The sequence below is a fragment of the Bubalus bubalis genome, chromosome 24, assembly GCF_019923935.1.
Source record: "Bubalus bubalis isolate 160015118507 breed Murrah chromosome 24, NDDB_SH_1, whole genome shotgun sequence".
Taxonomy (NCBI): domain Eukaryota; kingdom Metazoa; phylum Chordata; class Mammalia; order Artiodactyla; family Bovidae; genus Bubalus; species Bubalus bubalis.
This window is the reverse complement of record NC_059180.1, coordinates 6698076-6714765: the sequence shown is the minus strand read 5'-3', so window position 1 is coordinate 6714765 and position 16690 is coordinate 6698076. Positions and strand designations below refer to the sequence as shown.

The following is a 16690-nucleotide window of genomic DNA, read 5'->3' as shown; positions in this document are numbered from 1 at the left end:
TCACAATAGCTGGGAGCCTGGCAGGGACTAGAAACCAGGTGTCCCCAGCCCAGAGCACATGTCGGAACCTCATTGTAGCTGGAGCTTCCTGTTGGACAATGGACAGTCATTGTCCAAAGGGAGTCATTGAGAGCCGGCACGGCGGGGTGGGGGAGTGGGGGGGATGGAATCAAAGGCGTGGACAGAGGAGGGCGACAGGGGGTGCACGGGGGTGGACCAAGGGAACCACTTTCCCCCGTTTCGGCTTTCTGTGCCTGGTCGAGCTGCCGAGCCTCCTTGCCACTTCAACCATGGCTGTGTTGCAATAAAACGGGCCCCTTAGCCCACCTTCTGTGTCTGTTTCACTTCTTGTCAGTGAGGAGGGCTGAGATGCATTGTCCTCCCCCACTTCCCCAGCAGCCTGTATTAGAGAGGATCTCTAAGCCCTGTGGCAACGGGGCTAATGACTTCCTGGAGGGGAGCTGGGGAGGGCTGCTGGCCGTGGCGCGCCCCCACCCCCACCCCAACCAAGCGGCAGAAAGAAGTGATTGCTCAGAACCGAGGCGGGCAGCGGCGCGGCGCCTGGACCGGCCCTGGGCCTCGCTTTCCCCTGGACCGGGGGCGGGTGTGTGTGTGTTGGCCGGCGTGGGGCGGTGGAGGGGTGGTCCAGTGCTGTTTCAAATTCTTGCTCTTCTCGCAAGTTCCCCCTGGCATCCGGAACCAGCCTGCCTCATCCCCACGACTCAGGGGTCTAACTCACAGCTGTCGGCTCTCTCGTGGCCAGTGCGCTCCCCTTCTCCCCGTTCCTGGGTGGGCACCGCACCGGAGGGGCAAGAGGTGGAGGGAGCCTGGGCGCCGCCCCGCGGGAGCCGAGCTCCGGAGCGGCGGGGACTGCGATCCCGAAAAGTACCACGCGGGGGCGCCAGGACCTGCGCGGACGCGGGCGAGGCAGCGCAAGGTGGTTTCCGTCCGTGTGAGTGTGTCCATGGGCGTCTTTGTGTGTCTGTGTTTCTGTACATGTGTGTACGAGTCAGGGGGTGTCTGGGTGGGATGTATTCGGGGCTACGCGCCTGGCGTACCCCACAACCAGGCACTTCAAGTGGCTTCTTGATAAGGAGGATTCTTGATAGGTTACCATGTATGTGGGCATGGGGAGGTGGGGGACTCTTTATTGTTGCGTGTGCAAGGCATAGCCTGTGAGCCTTGGATTTTTGAAGTTATATCCCTTTAGCGCTTTTACCCCCTCCCATCATCCCGTGTAAAAGACATCGAGGGCTCTCAACCTGAACCTCCATTCCACTGTCTTGGTTACATCTTCAACATGTGTCTGGGTGACTCTGCTAGACTAGGTGTGACATTGTGTTTGTGTAAGAGGGTGTGTCTCAGGATATCAGTGCAACTGTGAATGATAGTGGTGTGTGTGTCAAGTGGATGTTGGAGAAGTCTGGCTCAGGATTATGGAAATACAGTCTCCTTTCTCTTGTTAGTTTGTGGATACCATCTTCATGGTGTGATGATGTGATGGTGTGATGGTGTGTGTGTGTGTCTTCCTTTCTCAGTCTTTCCAGTAGCTGTCTCTCTTTGTGTCTCTCCTCATCTCTGTCTCTTTTGCTCTCTCTCTTTTCCTGTCTTGGTGACTCATCTCTGCGGCTTTGCCCTCCTCCGTCTTGCTGGGTCTCCCCTCCCCCACCCAGGAGTGGGTGGGGGTATGAGGTAATAGGACCCTGGGATTAAAAATCAGGGTGAGGACCCCCTTCCTATTACTCATCCTTCCCAGACCCACCAGTAGCCCCTAGCCCTCTTTCAGTCCCCTTCCCAGGACTCCAAACCCTCCTGAACTGGGGTGGGCAGGGGATAGGCAATGATGCATTCTAATGGGGTCATTTCCAGGGGGTTCTAAAGCACCTTCTTTCCATTCAAAGTGAAGACCCCAGCCTCCCTCATAAAGTGCCCCTCCCTGCCGGTCCCCCACCCCCCACCATCGATGACGCATTAAAGGCTGCAGAGGTGAGTCACCGGTTGGGGGGAAGGGAAGAAGAGAGGGGAGTGAGCTGCACTGTGGGGAGGGGGACCCAACCCCCTACCCTCTTCTTTCCCAAACCTTCTCAGGGAAAAGACCCAGTGCTCTGTCCCTCTTCCTTGGTTTTCCAAACCTTCAGCTTGGATCTCTACTTGGTTGGACCCCATCTTCTCTTAGCACCCTCCTGGAGAGTATGAGAGATTCAGAAACAAAGACCAAGAGATGGATTTGTACAAGTATCTCAGAGCAAACAGGCATCTCCTCCTACTCCCCGTCTCAGCTTTGCCTTTTCCAGCTCTGTCTCTCTCATTGCTCCTTCTTTCCTGCCATCTCCCTCCTCTCTCCAATTCCAGGAACCTGTCCCTAGTCCAGCTCTTTTCCAGAAGCCCCCCTAGAGGCGGTAGGATGTGAAAGGCACAGCACGTCTTTGCGAGGTAGGGTGCGTGTGAATGAACTGACCCCAGGCAGGGAACTGGGATGGAGAGAGGCACAATCAGACCCAGAGATTCAGAGCCCATGCAGACATATTCTAGATGGTGGAATCACCAACACTGTTGCCTTGGCTTCTCCCTCATTGTCCCCTCCCCCATGCCATAATGACTGAAGCTCCCCTGGACTTCTGGGCTGAGTGGAGGAAGAAAAGGTTAGAGAAGAATGAAAGAAGGAGGGAACACGCAAAAAAAAAGGGGTGGGGGGAGCTTGAGCTTGGGGGCTGCAGAAGAGTGGCTAGCACACTGAGACTTTCCTGCACAGAAATTTAGAGATGAAGGTAAATGTGGGGGAGGGGTAGGACAGATCAAAGGCATGTGGAAGTCACAGAACAACATATATCAATAAGCACGGAAGGATCCAGAGAAATGCACAGACACAGGGGTACACATACATTGTTGATGCATCAAGCCAGTTGATGCTTTTCAGACACCAGCAGATGCCCAGAGTGGATGCACTCAGACTCCCAACCGCACAGGTATACAGGCACTCAGAGGAATCAGGACCCACAAACACTAATAGTCACACACAGACACCTGGAAACAGGCAAAAACACAGCCCCACAGATTGAAAGAGAAAATTTACGTATTTAAATTGGAACGTTCCCATGCCTATCCATTCTCTATCTGATTAAACGCATAATTGGCCTCCCCATTCCCTTTCTTTCCACCCCTGTTTCATTAATCTCTATACACACAAACACAATGCATACATATGTACATGCACATACACAAGCCTGCGGGAACACAGTTTCTCTAGATGCCTGTCTCCTTCATCTCATACTTGGTCTCTTAGCCCCATCAGCCTCTCGCTCTGTCCCCCTTGCCTCCCTCCCTCTTTCCTTCTCTCTTGGATGGCTTCCCCTCCCCCCACCAGATGTCTGAGCCATCTCTCTCTGATTCATCCTCCTCAAGAAGGTAACGTGACCCCCCCCTCCCCATTCCACTGCTCTCAGTAACCAGGCAGGGAGGATAAAGGGGAGGTGGGATGAAGAGGAAGAGGAATAAGGGGAACCCATAGGGGTAGGGGGAGGCCCTAGATAGTTTGGGGGGAGGGGGATGAAGCCCAGTCTCAGGTCTGCTGCCCCCTCCTCTCCCTCCTTTCTTTGGCATCTTCACAGTCACCTTGGTTCTCCTTTCTTTTTTTTTTCTTTAGCCTGATCCTTCTACCTGTTCCAGATGCCTGCCTCCCTGCCTCCCTCTCCTGCCCCCATCTCTTCTCTTTCCTCTATCTCTACTCCTCCCCACCTTTTTCCCCGCAGAGCTGATGGGCTTTCTTCTGGGAAAGTGGAGCCAGTGATGGACCCGAGAAGCCACTGCTGGCTATAGAGGGAAAGCACGTGAGTGTGTGTGTGTGTGTGTGTGAGAGAGAGAGAGAGAGAGAGAGAGGAGAGGATGAGGGTCAATACTAGGAAGATGAGGAAGGGGGTGAGGACTAGCTCTGAAAGAGTCTCTGAGCTCCTGGCAGGCAGCCCCAATCCTGGTTTCCAGAGTCTTAGGGCGAGGGTGCCCTGTATGTGCCCATGGGCAGCCCTGTGTCCGCAGTTCTTGTGTGTCTGGCATGTGTCATTCCACTCCCCGCTCTCCCTGCCCACACCCCCGCACAGCTCTCTGCCTGCACCGCAGCCCCCTCCAGCTCCCCTCCCTCCCCTTCATTCCTGCAGTGGCTGCTCCCCTCGCCTCCTCCCCTTTCCCTGCCCCCTCCTCATTTCCGTCCCCCCCCCCTCCCCGCACCCCCGCCTACGGCTGGTCTCCCTTCACTGGACCCGGCTCGCTGATGGATTCTCTTTGCGCAATCTGTGCGTCATCGCCCCCCACCGTCCCCCACTCCCCGAATCTCTAACTATCCAAGCCCCCCAGCCCCAACCCCAACCCCTCTGACAGGAGATTCGGACAAGGGGTCTGGTGGCAGAGAGGGGTGATCTCTGACGTTGCACTCCCACCCTCCACCCCCCACCCGCATCGCGTTCAAATCTTCCCTTTAAGCAACGAAGAGAGATTGAACTGAGTCACCCCCCCCCCCCACCTGCACAACCCCCTCCCCACCAGGTCTGCTCTCGTCCTCCAAATGTCCTTTGGTGGGTAGCAGCGGGAGGGGAAGAAGCAAGAAGGTGGTGAGGAGAGGTGGTCTGAAAAAGGGCACTGCGGGGGCGCCAACACACGCTACAGAGTCAACTGGACAGAAGGGCAGACACACCTTTTTCTCCAGACACGCACCGACCACGGACAGACACGACACAGAGGCACACATATCCTCAGTCTTTCCCCTGTCTGTTCCAACTCGGATCCTTTGCGTCCAGATCATTCAAACCGCAAGATCCACCCATGTGCCCCAGCCCAGGGCACGCACCCCGCACCGCAGGTCCGCGGACAGCGCCCGCAGGCGCGCAGAACCATCCCTTCTCTTCAGGTTCACGCCGTCCTTGGGCGTGTTTCCCATGGACCCTGCAGTCAGGAGACGGGGAGTCTGGCTCCCTCCTCAGTTCTGGAGTCTTATCTTCCCCCTTCCCAGTATGGATCTCCTACTGGGGCCCAGTCAGACGCTGAGAGTGCCCCCACCCTATTCCACTCGCCGGGTTCCCGCCGCTGCAGGTTGCTCTGTAACCCACCCTCCCGCCTTGCAGCGGCTCTGCATTCACCCTTCCATTCATTTTTCCATTCATTCATTCATCCTTTTCTCCTCGTCCCTCCTTCATTCATTCATAGCCCCCTGCCCCGCCCGCCTCAGCATTTCATTCATTCATTCCTTCATTCATTCATTTCCCCGGTGCTAGGCTAGCGCACGCCCCTCCAACCGAGGCCCGCGGCGCGCAGGCGCGGGCCGCGAGAGGCACGCATCCTCCAATCGTTGGGCGTCCTCCCGCCTCTAGGCGCCCGCCCGCTTCCCCATGAATGAACATTGACGTCAATGGGGCGGGGCGATTCCCACGTGACCCCGCGCGCTCCTCTTTATAAGGCGGTGGCGGCGCGGGCGCTGTCCAGCGTGCTGAAGCTTGAGCGAGCGAGTCTCCCGGAGCCGCGCGGACCCAGCTGAGCCCAGCGCACTGGACGCCAGACCTCGACCATCGCTCGTATCCTAGCCACCGCTCGGAGCCGAGGCGGACGCATCCCGATCTTCCCCTGTCCCCACCCCGCCCCGACCCTCTTCTCCACCTCCCGCGTCGTGGCACCAGCTGGTAAATACTCTGCTGTCCGTCCCTCAAACCCTCGGCAGTCGTGGGCGTGAAGGGAGGGTTCTCTCTCCCCACAGATGGGAGTGTTGAAAACACAGCGGGGAGCCCCCGGGAAGGGTCCCTGTAAATGGGGGAGTCGCCGCTTTTCTCTTGCTGCTGAAGTCGCCCACGCACCATCCGGGGAGTCCTGCGGGGAGGGAGTAGATTTTTTCCCCCCTGCATCCTTGCTGCTTAGTATGTGGGCGCTGGCAGTGAGATGGCTCAGGGAAGGGGGCGAGGAGGCACTGGGGGAGCAAGGGTTGCAGGCGTTTCCCCATTTACACGATTCCAGAGATCGGCACAACATCGTCCTCCTTTGCTCCTAAACGTCCCTTTTCTGGGTAAGGTCAGGGAGACAAGGGAAGCCCCGGATTTCCTGATTAAATATGGGGGAAGGGGATATAAAATCAGAGAGCGGAAAAATTCTTACAGAAACCCTCTCTTTCTTTGGTCCCTTCTATTTTTTTTTTTTTTTTCCCCACAGTCTCCGGCAGTCCTTCGGTCATGAAATCGCTCAGGTTGCCGGCTACTGTCCTCTTCTGCCTGCTTCTACTGATCAAGGGGTTGGGAGCAGCGCCCCCCGGTTACCCTGAGGCTCAGCCACCTCCTCCCAGCTCTGAGCATAAAGAGCCGGTAGCTGGGGACGCAGTGCTCGGGCCGAAGGATGTTAGCGCCCTAGAGGTCCGAGCCGCTCGAAATTCAGAGCCGCAGGACGAGGGAGAGCTTTTCCAGGGCGTGGATCCCCGGGCGCTGGCCGCGGTGCTGCTGCAGGCGCTCGACCGCCCGGCCTCGCCCCCGGCGCCCGGCGGCTCCCAGCAGCGGCCAGAGGAAGAAACAGCAGAATCTCTGCTGACCGAGACCGTGCGCAGCCAGACCCACAGTCTCCCAGCGCCAGAGACCCAGGCGCCCGCGGCCCCTCCTCGTCCTCAGACTCAGGAGAATGGTGCCGAGGCGCCCGATCCCTCGGAGGAGCTCGAGGCGCTAGCTTCCCTGCTTCAGGAACTGAGAGATTTCAGTCCGAGCAGCGCCAAACGTCAGCAAGAGACGGCAGCAGCAGAGACGGAAACCCGCACGCACACGCTGACCCGAGTCAACCTGGAGAGCCCCGGGCCGGAGCGTGTGTGGCGCGCTTCCTGGGGAGAGTTCCAGGCGCGCGTCCCGGAGCGCGCGCCCCTGCCGCCCCCTGCTCCCCCGCAATTCCAGGCGCGTGTGCCAGAGAGCGGACCCCTTCCCGAAGCCCACCAGTTCGGGGAAGGAGGGTCCTCCCCCAAAACACACCTAGGTGAGGCATTGGCACCCTTGTCCAAGGCGTACCAAGGCCTGGCTGCTCCCTTTCCCAAGGCGCGCCGGCCGGAGACCTCCCTCCTGGGCGGCACTGAGGCGGGGGAGCGCCTTCTACAGCAAGGGCTGGCGCAGGTAGAAGCCGGGAGGCGGCAGGCGGAGGCCACCCGGCAGGCGGCGGCGCAGGAAGAGCGGCTGGCCGACCTCGCCTCTGACCTGCTGCTCCAGTATTTGCTGCAGGGCGGGGCTCGGCAGCGCGGCCTGGGGGGTCGGGGGCTGCAAGAGGAGGAGGGGGGCGGGCGAGAGACAGCGAGGCAGCAGGAGGAGGCGGAGCAGGAGAGACGCGGCGGGGAGGAGAGGGTGGGGGAGGAGGATGAGGAGGCGGCGGAGGCGGAGGCGGAGGCGGAGGAGGCGGAGAGGGCGCGACAGAACGCGCTCCTGTTCGCCGAGGAGGAGGACGGCGAAGCCGGAGCCGAAGACAAGCGCTCCCAGGAGGAGACGCCCGGCCACCGCCGCAAAGAGGCCGAGGGGGCAGAGGAGGGCGGGGCGGAGGACGAGGACGACGACGAAGAGATGGACCCGCAGACGATCGATAGCCTCATTGAGCTGTCCACCAAACTCCACCTGCCCGCGGACGACGTGGTCAGCATCATCGAGGAGGTGGAAGAGAAGCGGAAGCGGAAGAAGAACGCCCCTCCCGAGCCTGTGCCGCCCCCCCGGGCCGCACCGGCCCCGACTCACGCCCGCTCCCCGCAGCCCCCGCCCCCCGCCCCCGCCCCCGCCCGGGAAGAGCTGCCCGACTGGAACGAGGTGCTTCCGCCGTGGGATCGGGAGGAGGACGAGGTGTTTTCCCCGGGGCCCTATCACCCTTTCCCCAACTACATCCGGCCGCGGACGCTGCAGCCGCCAGCCGCCTCGCGCCGCCGCCACTACCACCACGCCCTGCCGCCTTCGCGCCACTATCTCGACCGGGAGGCCCAGGCGCGGCGTGCGCAGGAGGAGGCGGAGGCCGAGGAGCGCCGGCTGCAGGAGCAGGAGGAGCTGGAGAATTACATCGAGCACGTGCTGCTCCGGCGCCCGTGACACGCCCCGGCCCCGGCCCCGCCCCCGCGCGCCCCCCTCCGTGTCGCTCCTTTACCCCTTGGTGTTTGCATGCGCCCGGCCCCGCCCTCGGCCGCCACTCAGCCCCGCCCCCGCCCCCCTTCTGCCCGCGGGCCGCCCCGCCCCCGCGCTGCGCACAGACCCGTCAAGACTTCGCTGGTGGGAAGCCCGAAATCCTCAAACTCACTCGCGGGGATCTCGGGGCCAGCACGGGCGGACGGGTAGTTTGTGCGAGTCCCTGCCCGCCACCCCCCCGACTCCCCATGCGGGACCCAGTCCCCACCTAGTCCCTCTCTCGGGATGTCCCGATCTGAAACCGGAAAAAGCATTTCCAGTTAACTATGTGAAAGGTCTTGTCTCCCGCCCTTTGGGCCTCCCAAGAGCCACTCTGCCCTCTCTGGATCGCTGTGAATTTACCCCTTCTTTCCCTACTCTGTTGTAAATACCCCTCACGGAGGAAATAGTTTTGCTAAGAAATAAAAGTGACTATTTTATTAGGACTTTGTTCTCGGTTATTCACCCGTCCCCTTGGGCCTGTGTGGTCCTTCCCAAGGGGCGGTGAGGGAAGCGCCAGCCACCTCCTGCTCAAAAGCGAGGGTTGAGTGATAGAACCTCTTTCAACCATATTTGAGGGGCGGCGGTAGAATGGGTTCACATCCTTTAGAAAGCGCTAAGTTCCACTGCCAGCTTGACCATTAGTCACAAGACCCCAGGCCCTGGGCAGAGAGATGCAGAGTGAATAAGGAACTGCAGCTCTGAGCCACCTAGTTAAGCTCTTTGAACCATCTCAGGGCCACTTAGGCAGTATGGGTGGCCCCCCACGGCCCCTGCTCCACCTTACCCACCTACCTTCCTTAACTGCTCCCTAAATTCCCTGGTCCTATCTTCTTCACATGATCAACACCTCCTATGGGGAGGTGTTGGCAGCTAAAGAAACATCCTGGTTTTAGCCGCTTGTCAAACCTTTTCTAAGCATATACATGCATGCTCAGTCGTGTCCAATTCTTTTGCAAACCTGTGGACTGTAGCCCGCCAGGATCCTCTGTCCATGGGATTTCCCAGGCAAGAATACTGGAGTGGGTAGCCATTCCCTTCTCCAGGGGATCTTCGTGACTCAGGGATTGAACCTGAGTCTCCTGCATTGGCAGGCGGATTCTTCACCACTGAGCCAACAGGGAAGCCCTGCATAGGACATACTTATCCTAAAAAATCATTATTCATTATTATAAGAAGTTGAACTGGGCGTCCTCTTTTTTTTGCCCTAAATCTGGCAATCCTAGTTCCAGGGAAGAGTGGAATGGAATGGGCAGGGTTCTGTTTCTGTCCTCACTGATTCCAGCAGCCCTGCCTTCCTTCACAGAGCCTAAGCAAGCCAAAGTCCAGAAATGCTTTTCCTTTTATTTCAGAGAGAAGGAAAAAGAATCAGACACTTTCCCCACCCCACCCCCTTAGCTCCTGCCTCACCCAGAATTTAAGAAGAGTGAAGGAGGGACAGGGCCCAGTCTTCCGTAAAGCCTGCCCTCCCCCCAGCCCTCCCTTCCCTCAAAGTAGCAAGGTTAGAAAAAAATTAACTATGCTGTTCCTCCCCGGGCACTGGACAGAGGCCCCACTGCAGCCAAGAAGGAAGGGGAGGGGCAGATGAGGGAAAAGGACTTCCCTCTGGAGACACAGAAGTCCCCCTCCCAGGCAGAGAGGCCGCCCGCCCCCGGCTGGCTGCGGGGAGGGCTGGAGGTAGGTTATGGGGCAGGGAGAAGAGAAGAGCCCTGAAAACCTTTTCCCTTTAACCTGACATATTTATATATTTACAGTTATAAGGGTGGGGGAAGTTTGGGGTGACACTGGTTCTTCAAAGGCAGGGAATGAAAGCCAAATAGCACCCCCGACTTGGTCACATTTTCCTGCCTCCTAGCTCCTTAAAACCTTCAGTGAGAAAAGGGGAAACAGGAGGTAGGGGGTGGAAGGAGGGAATGCTTGAGGGTCCTGAGCCCACAGCTCACTGCAGAAAAAGGTGAGGCGGCAGAGCAGGCGCAGCTGGGTCCCACCAAGAGGAAAAGGGCCACCGATGCCCCACCTCTCCACCAGATCCCCACATCTCCACTCGGCCCCAGGGTGAGGGCTATGCCAGACCCATCTCCTCCAGCACACTGCGTGGCGACTCATCCTCCTAAGGCAGAGACAGACAGAGGGTGATGGGGAGACACCAGGAGAGACGGGGTGAGGGTGAGGGGGGCGGGGAGGGCAGCAATCACAGAGGCAGACCGGGATTGGGGGGTGGGGCGGACACAGAGACACGGGGGAGAGGGGAGAGAGAAGCCCAAGTAAGCCCAAGGCTGGAATGGCTGGGGACCCTTTAGGGGAGCTCCCCAGCCTCCTGAGACCACCCTGTAGAGCCAACTGAGGCAACCAGATTGAGTCCACCACCACCCAGAGAACCCAAAGCCAGGAGCTTGGTGAGCAGGGGGCTCGACCTTACTAGCTGAAGGGAAGGGTGTAAAATGGGGGCTTGGGAGCTGGGAAACCTGCTTTCCCAGGGCTGGAGGTGGCAGATGGTTGGGTGGGACCTTTTTTTTTTTCTCCAGAGTTGGGGGAGGCATTAAGAAGTTGGCAAAGGGTCCCTGAGGAAAGTGGACCAGACTGCAGAGAGATGAGTCATAAGGGTCTGAGCAGAGCACTAGTAACAGGGTGGGTGTGCGAGTGCCAGGGCACGTGTGTGTGTGTGTGTGAGATGGGGGAGCTAGACCAGTGAGGTAGCAAGTTGGATTTTACCCTTTCTCCTGCTGCACGGATAAGCCCCCCCTCCCCTCTCCCCCTCCTCAGAGCCAGCTCAGGCCGGCTTGCTCATCACTGCAGGTTCCGGTGACTCATCTCCTTGCACCAAGGCTCAGCAGTGGCACAGCAGAGAGGGGGCAGGCAGTAATGGGGTGAGGGCGGGGGTGTTGGATAGAAGAGAGAATCAACAACCAGGTGCCCTCAACCCCAACCCCCAAATCCCCAGGGCAAAATTCTGCTTCTCAGCAGCAGAGGCTTTGAGTATGTGTGTGTGTTTTAAAAAAAGGGAAGACACCAGGGAAGAAAAAGAATGACCTATTGAGTGCCCCTTCTCCAATTCTCCGGGCAACACTAAATGCCAAGAGAAGCGTGGGACAAAGGCGATCTGGCTGGGATGAGACACTCTGGGTCTCAGGAGAAGGAGGGGGAAGACTTGGTCCAGGCGGGCTGTCTGCCACCCCCACTACCTCCTACCCTGAGCAGTCAGGGCTTGAGGGCCAGCTGGCCAACCTGGCAGCGTGGGGGCCAGACGCCACAGGGAGGGGGGCCGTTTCGGTAGCGGCGGGAAGGGGGCAGCTGGGGTCCACAGGTGAGGGCTCCAGGGTAGGGAGAGTGCCCTCGGCCACGGTCCTCTTCCTCCTCCTCACTGTCCCGGACCCGTACCTCCTGCAGTAGGTCCGCCTGCTCGATGGCCTTCAGCACACTCTTCTTGGAGGTGTCCTGGACGTCTCCCCCCATCAGAAACTCATCCAAGATGAAGTAGGCCTTCTCAAAATTGAAGATGATGTCCAGCTCGCAAACCTGGGGGGCAGGAGAGGAGGCAGACATGAGGGTCAAGGTGCATTCTCCCCTTCGCCTGCACCCCAGCCTCCCCAGCTCTTTCCCCACCTTGGCTCCATGGCTTTCATGACCACTCTCCACCTTGGGTTCTTGCCCCAGCTCTATGTCCTCCCGACCCCTAGGCTTTCGTCCTGGATTTGGCTTTTCCTTCTCCTTCTCTTGCCTCTTCCTCTGATCATGAGATATTAGTTGCTCGAGTCTACCCTTGACCCTGACTCCTGTTGCCTTCTCCCCTAAATCTATGACACAAATCCTACCAGAGGCTGGGTCAGCTTCCCCGCCCATCCCCACCCCACTCCCCGCACCCCCAGGCACTGTGACAGGGCAGGGAAGGAGACTCTGGATCACAGAGTAAATGACTTCAATTCTAGGCCACACTCTGACACTAACCAGCTAACTCTTGTTTTAGTCGCTAACTCGTGTCTGACTCTTTTGTGACCCCATATACTGTAGCCCGCCAGGCTCCTCTGTCCATGCGATTTCCCCAGCAAGAATACTGGAGTGGGTTGCCATTTCCTTCTCCAAGGGATCTTTCCAACCCAGGGATTGAACCCACGTCTCTTGCATTGGCAGGCGGATTCTTTATCACTGAGCCAGGAAAGCCTAGAAGGAAACCAGCTAACTGTACATGCCATTTAACTTCTCTTGAGTCCATTTTCTCTTCCAAAAATGGAGACACCAACACCTACTCATGGAATGAGGAACAAACAGGAGAACCTGAAAGCTCTTTGTAAACTGTTAAGTAAAACACAAATTACGGAGTTATTACTATTCCCCATTTAAGATATGAGCTCACTGCCAGTGCCCAGGCTGTAGCCCAGATCAGTTCATTCAGAATCTCTGGGGGTGATTCCCAGGCATCGCTATTGTTTAAAAAAAAACTCTCCAGAAGTCTCCAAAGCAAAGTCAAGGTCAGGAACCACTGATACTATCTGAACATGGCCTCCGTCCTTGTGTAGGAAGTTTGAGCTGAGCTCTAGATGGATTGATTAAGTGGCAGATTCTGGTTCCTACCCTTCTCCCTCGGGGGGCTGATTAAGACGCATGGCTAATAGGCTTAAGGCTTAAAGAGGGAGATTAATTACTGTTCTCACTGTTCCAACTTCCCCTTTCCTGAATCAGGACAGAGACTGGAAGGGTCCCAGAATCTGGTAGAAAAAGGGGATTGCCGGGCACGGAAACGGGTGGGTGGAGAGACTTACGCTGCCAAAGTATTTGTCCAGGAGCTCCACGTATCGGTGGATCAGCTCCAGTGTGATGAGCTCATTGTCTTGGCCCTCGATGGCACAGCAGAAGTAGAGGCTGGCGTATCTGAGGACGGGGACACAGGAGGGATGGATGGCTGGAAGTGCTGCCGGGGCTGCTTCGGGACCCAGGCATTCTGTGCCCGAACCTCCCATTTCCCCCATTCCTGATCTGTGTCCTTACTGGACACAGGTGGGGTGGCTCCAGGGTAAGCAAATAGTAACTCACTGTGTCTCTTAGTGCCTCTCATAAACACAGGTAAAGACACAGGCTCTTTCCCTCTGACCCATTCAGTTTGACTCAGCAAAAACCTGAGCCAACAAATTCACCTGCTCAGAGAAGGAACCACAAAGGGTTTGTGTGTCTGTGGGTGTGTGTATTGGGAAAGTGGCCCAGGGTCTACGACTGTTCGGTGAGGCTGCAAGGGATGTGTGCAATCGGTAAGATCGGGCCTTTGGGACAGAGGTAGGTGCGTGAAGTAGGCACCAGGCTTGAGCAAAACCAAGAGGGAACAAGACTCTCTTCAAGGTGAATTTGGAAAGTAAAGGCTGGCTGGAGTTCATCACTGCCTTCCAGATGTCCTTAGCTCTCAGCTCTCCCAGACCTAGTTAGTTAGTGTTAGCGACTCTCTGGACTGTAGCTTGCCAGGCTCCTCTTTCCATGGGATTCTCCAGGCAAGAATACTGGAGCAGATAAGTATTCCCTTCTCCCAGGGATCTTCCCAACCTAGGGATAGAATCCAGGTCTCCTGCACTGCAGGCAGATTCTTTACTGTCTGAGCCACCAGGGAACCTCTGCCAGACTAAGGGACTGCCTATTTCCCAGCCAGGTGAACCCATCCCACACCCCAGTCAGGGAGGATCCAGGCAGGTCTGAAAGTAGGTAAGGAGTCACCTCTTGTAGACAACTTTGAGGTCCCTCCACTCCAGGAAGCTGCACATCTTGGGCTTGCGAGCCAGAACCACCTGCATAAGCTCCCGAACCATCTTCTTCCGCTCCTTGTCTGAGGTGGCCAGGTACCATTTTTGCAGCCGCAGCTTCCCCTGCCGGCTGAACAGCAGCATGAATCGCATCTGGGGGTGGGGGGTAGGGAGAGGAAGGAGGAGTCAGAGCCAAGGTTTAGAGCTTTGATTCTCTGAGCTTGTTTCCTCCAAAACCCCAGTCCCAAACTCCTCCCATTCAACTCTTTTCTCCTCACAGACCCTGCTGCTGCTACTGCTAAGTCACTTCAGTCGTGTCCGACTCTGTGCGACCCCATAGACAGCAGCCCACCAGGCTCCCCCGTCCCTGGGATTCTCCAGGCAAGAACACTGGAGTGGGTTGCCATTTCCTTCTCCAATGCATGAAAGTGAAAAGTGAAAGGGAAGTCGCTCAGTCGTGTCCGACTCTTAGCAACCCCATGGATTGCAGCCTAACAGGCTCCTCGGTCCATGGGATTTTCCAGGCAAGAGTACTGGAGGGGGGTGCCATTGCCTTCTCCCTCACAGACCCTACTTTCTTCAAAACATCAGCCCTTCTGGTCAACTGGGTATTCCCATTAGCAAGTGCCTTTCTTGGAGGGAGCATCAGCGCTTCTGAGTCTGTCATGTGGGTTCGAATCCTGGCTCTACTAGTTGAGAAATTTGCCCTGGGCATTACTTTATTTCTCTGGGCTTCAGTTCCCCCGTGTGTCAGATGGAAATAATAAAAGTACCTACCTTACAGAGTTGTTAGGTGGAACTGACATAGGAAATAGCGCCTGGCATGAAGTAAGCGCTATAACACCTTGGAACACATTATTATTATTCCCTGACTTACTGTTTCCTAAACCTGGTTTCCAAAGGTGGGTAAAATGCTAGCACAGTGATGAGCAGCTCCTTAGTTGATGGCAAAGAGATGCTTGCTTTCTTTCCTGCTCTTTCTACCCACCACCATCCTAAAATCAGGTATTTTCTTTCCAAGAAGCTCCTTCAGCCCTCTGCCCCATCCTAGCCATACACCCTAGCCAATGTCCTCAACACACTGCCCTCCATTCCTATGCCCAGCGGTATCCTTTATGTTAGCACATGATACCAAGTGAAGTCGCTCAGTTGTGTCCGATTCTTTGCGACCCCATGGACACCAGGCTCCTCCGTCCATGGGATTTTCTAGGCAAGAGTACTGGAGTGGGTTGCCATTTCCTTCTCCAGGGAATCTTCCCGACCCAGGGATCGAACCCAAGTTTCCTGCATTGTAGACAGATGCTTTGCCGTCTGAGCTACCAGGGAAGTCCATAACATGATACCAGGACCCCCTAGATTCCACCACCCTCCACTCTACTCAGCCATCCAGGCATATAGCCAGAGGTATTCCTTTTTTTCTTCCTTTTAGGGTGCCTCCCTAACATGCCCACACCTCCCCAGGTATCAGGTGATCAATTTCCGTTTCAGTTCTTCAGTTTGGACACAGCCATTCTGGGTGGCTCGCCTAGGGAATGTTCCTGGAACAAGCTCAAGGAGTTGGAGCGGGGAGACGTGCAGAGCTCTCACTACCCCGTGCACCCCCAGTTTCCCATTTCCAGGGGGCGGGGGCTCCAGGCCACATCCTGGAGTGATCTCCCTCCCCCTGTAGCTCTTCTCTCCGTGTATGCCACCAGGGCTGGAGTCCTGGGTGTGAGGAACACTACTAGTCTAGACGGCTACAGATCAGAATTCAAAAGAACTGTATTTTTTGCTAGCGGGGAAGGGGAAGCGCTGCTAGCGTGGCCGGAGGGCAAAAGAGTGGTGCAAGGGAGGCTAGGATGGGAGGGTGGGCCAGGGAGCAGGAAGAAGGAAGGCCTGCGTTCCGGAAAAAGGATGGGGCAGGGGGGCGGAGAACCAAGAGCACCGGAGCCGGGAAGCCAAAGCCTGGGTCCCAGAGAGCAAAACTCGAGCCCACCTGTCTTCCCCCACCTCATCCCCGCCTCCAGGTGGGCAGGACGACAAACCGAGGCAGGACGTCCACTCCTCGCACCCTGAACGATCCCCTCCCACACACCGCCCTCCCCGCCGGCCTCCGCTCCACTCTGGGCTGCACGTGGACGGAGGGTCTCGGAGACTGGCGACCCCCGCCGCCTCCGTCCTCCAACAGGCCCCAGAGCCCCCGTTCCTCGCGCGAGTTCCCTGCGGCAGTGATTCGGACCCCTGAGATCGCGACCCGCGCGCTCCCCCTGGCTCCGGACGGTCCCGCCGCCCCCTAGTCACCTCCCTCTGGCCCTACAAACGCGCCCACTCCCCGCCGCTTCTCCCGAAAGCCATTTTCAGCTGCTCTTCCTTCCGAGGCCGGCTCGCCCACACGCCCAGGTAAGTGAGGGCCTCTGAGAACTGGAGGAAGGAAAAGAGCGGCTCACACAGAGGGCAGCCCCCAAGGACCCCTGCAGGTGCAGCCCACGCCCCTCGGTCCCCCCTCCCCTCCCTCTTCACACTGCCTACCATCCTGCAGCCTCCGGCCCTGCGCGTCCCTCTTCGGCCACCGTAGGCGCCAACTCCACTCCCTTTCTTACCCTTTCGCCTCCTTCCCTCCCTCTCGCTTGAAGCCCCGCCCCGTCCGCCCGGGCGCCGGGGACCTATGTGCTGCGTACTGCGCAGGCGCCGACGCTGCGAGGCGCGCGGGCGGGGCCGGAGGCGGAGAAGCGGTGGCCATGGCAACCAGGTCTTTGACTTCAGCTTTGCGTGCCCTGTCGTCATGGTAACAAGGCTGTCTTGTGGGCTGGTTGGAAGATGGAGGAGGACAATGAGGTCCTCGCGCTTTGGAACCTA

The 16690-nt window shown here is 57.8% G+C and overlaps 2 protein-coding genes across 4 annotated transcripts; one reads left to right on the top strand and one right to left on the bottom strand.

Annotated features, from left to right (window-relative positions):
* Nucleotides 1-610: 610 nt before the first annotated feature.
* VGF (VGF nerve growth factor inducible) lies at nt 611-8581 on the top strand. 2 transcript variants are annotated; one of them, XM_044936239.2, is made up of 3 exons: nt 611-937; nt 5444-5663; nt 6184-8581. In XM_044936239.2, exon 3 carries the CDS (start codon nt 6204-6206, stop codon nt 8061-8063), a length of 1860 nt encoding a protein of 619 aa, XP_044792174.2. In that variant the 5' UTR covers nt 611-937; nt 5444-5663; nt 6184-6203; the 3' UTR covers nt 8064-8581. The 2 variants fall into 2 exon arrangements, with proteins under 2 accessions (XP_044792174.2, XP_025131213.2); XM_025275428.3 differs by having other exon boundaries at nt 611-952.
* An 878-nt stretch (nt 8582-9459) lies between these two features.
* AP1S1 (adaptor related protein complex 1 subunit sigma 1) lies at nt 9460-16487 on the bottom strand. Of its 2 annotated transcripts, none has more exons than XM_006047298.3 (5): nt 16364-16487; nt 13830-14008; nt 12893-13001; nt 11514-11651; nt 9460-10245 (listed from the first exon to the last, which is right to left on the bottom strand). In XM_006047298.3, the coding sequence occupies exons 1-5, from the start codon at nt 16364-16366 to the stop codon at nt 10198-10200; spliced, it is 477 nt and encodes a 158-aa protein (XP_006047360.2). In that variant the 5' UTR covers nt 16367-16487; the 3' UTR covers nt 9460-10197. The 2 variants fall into 2 exon arrangements, with proteins under 2 accessions (XP_006047360.2, XP_006047361.1); XM_006047299.3 differs by lacking the exon at nt 16364-16487 and adding an exon at nt 14633-15040.
* Nucleotides 16488-16690: the final 203 nt, after the last annotated feature.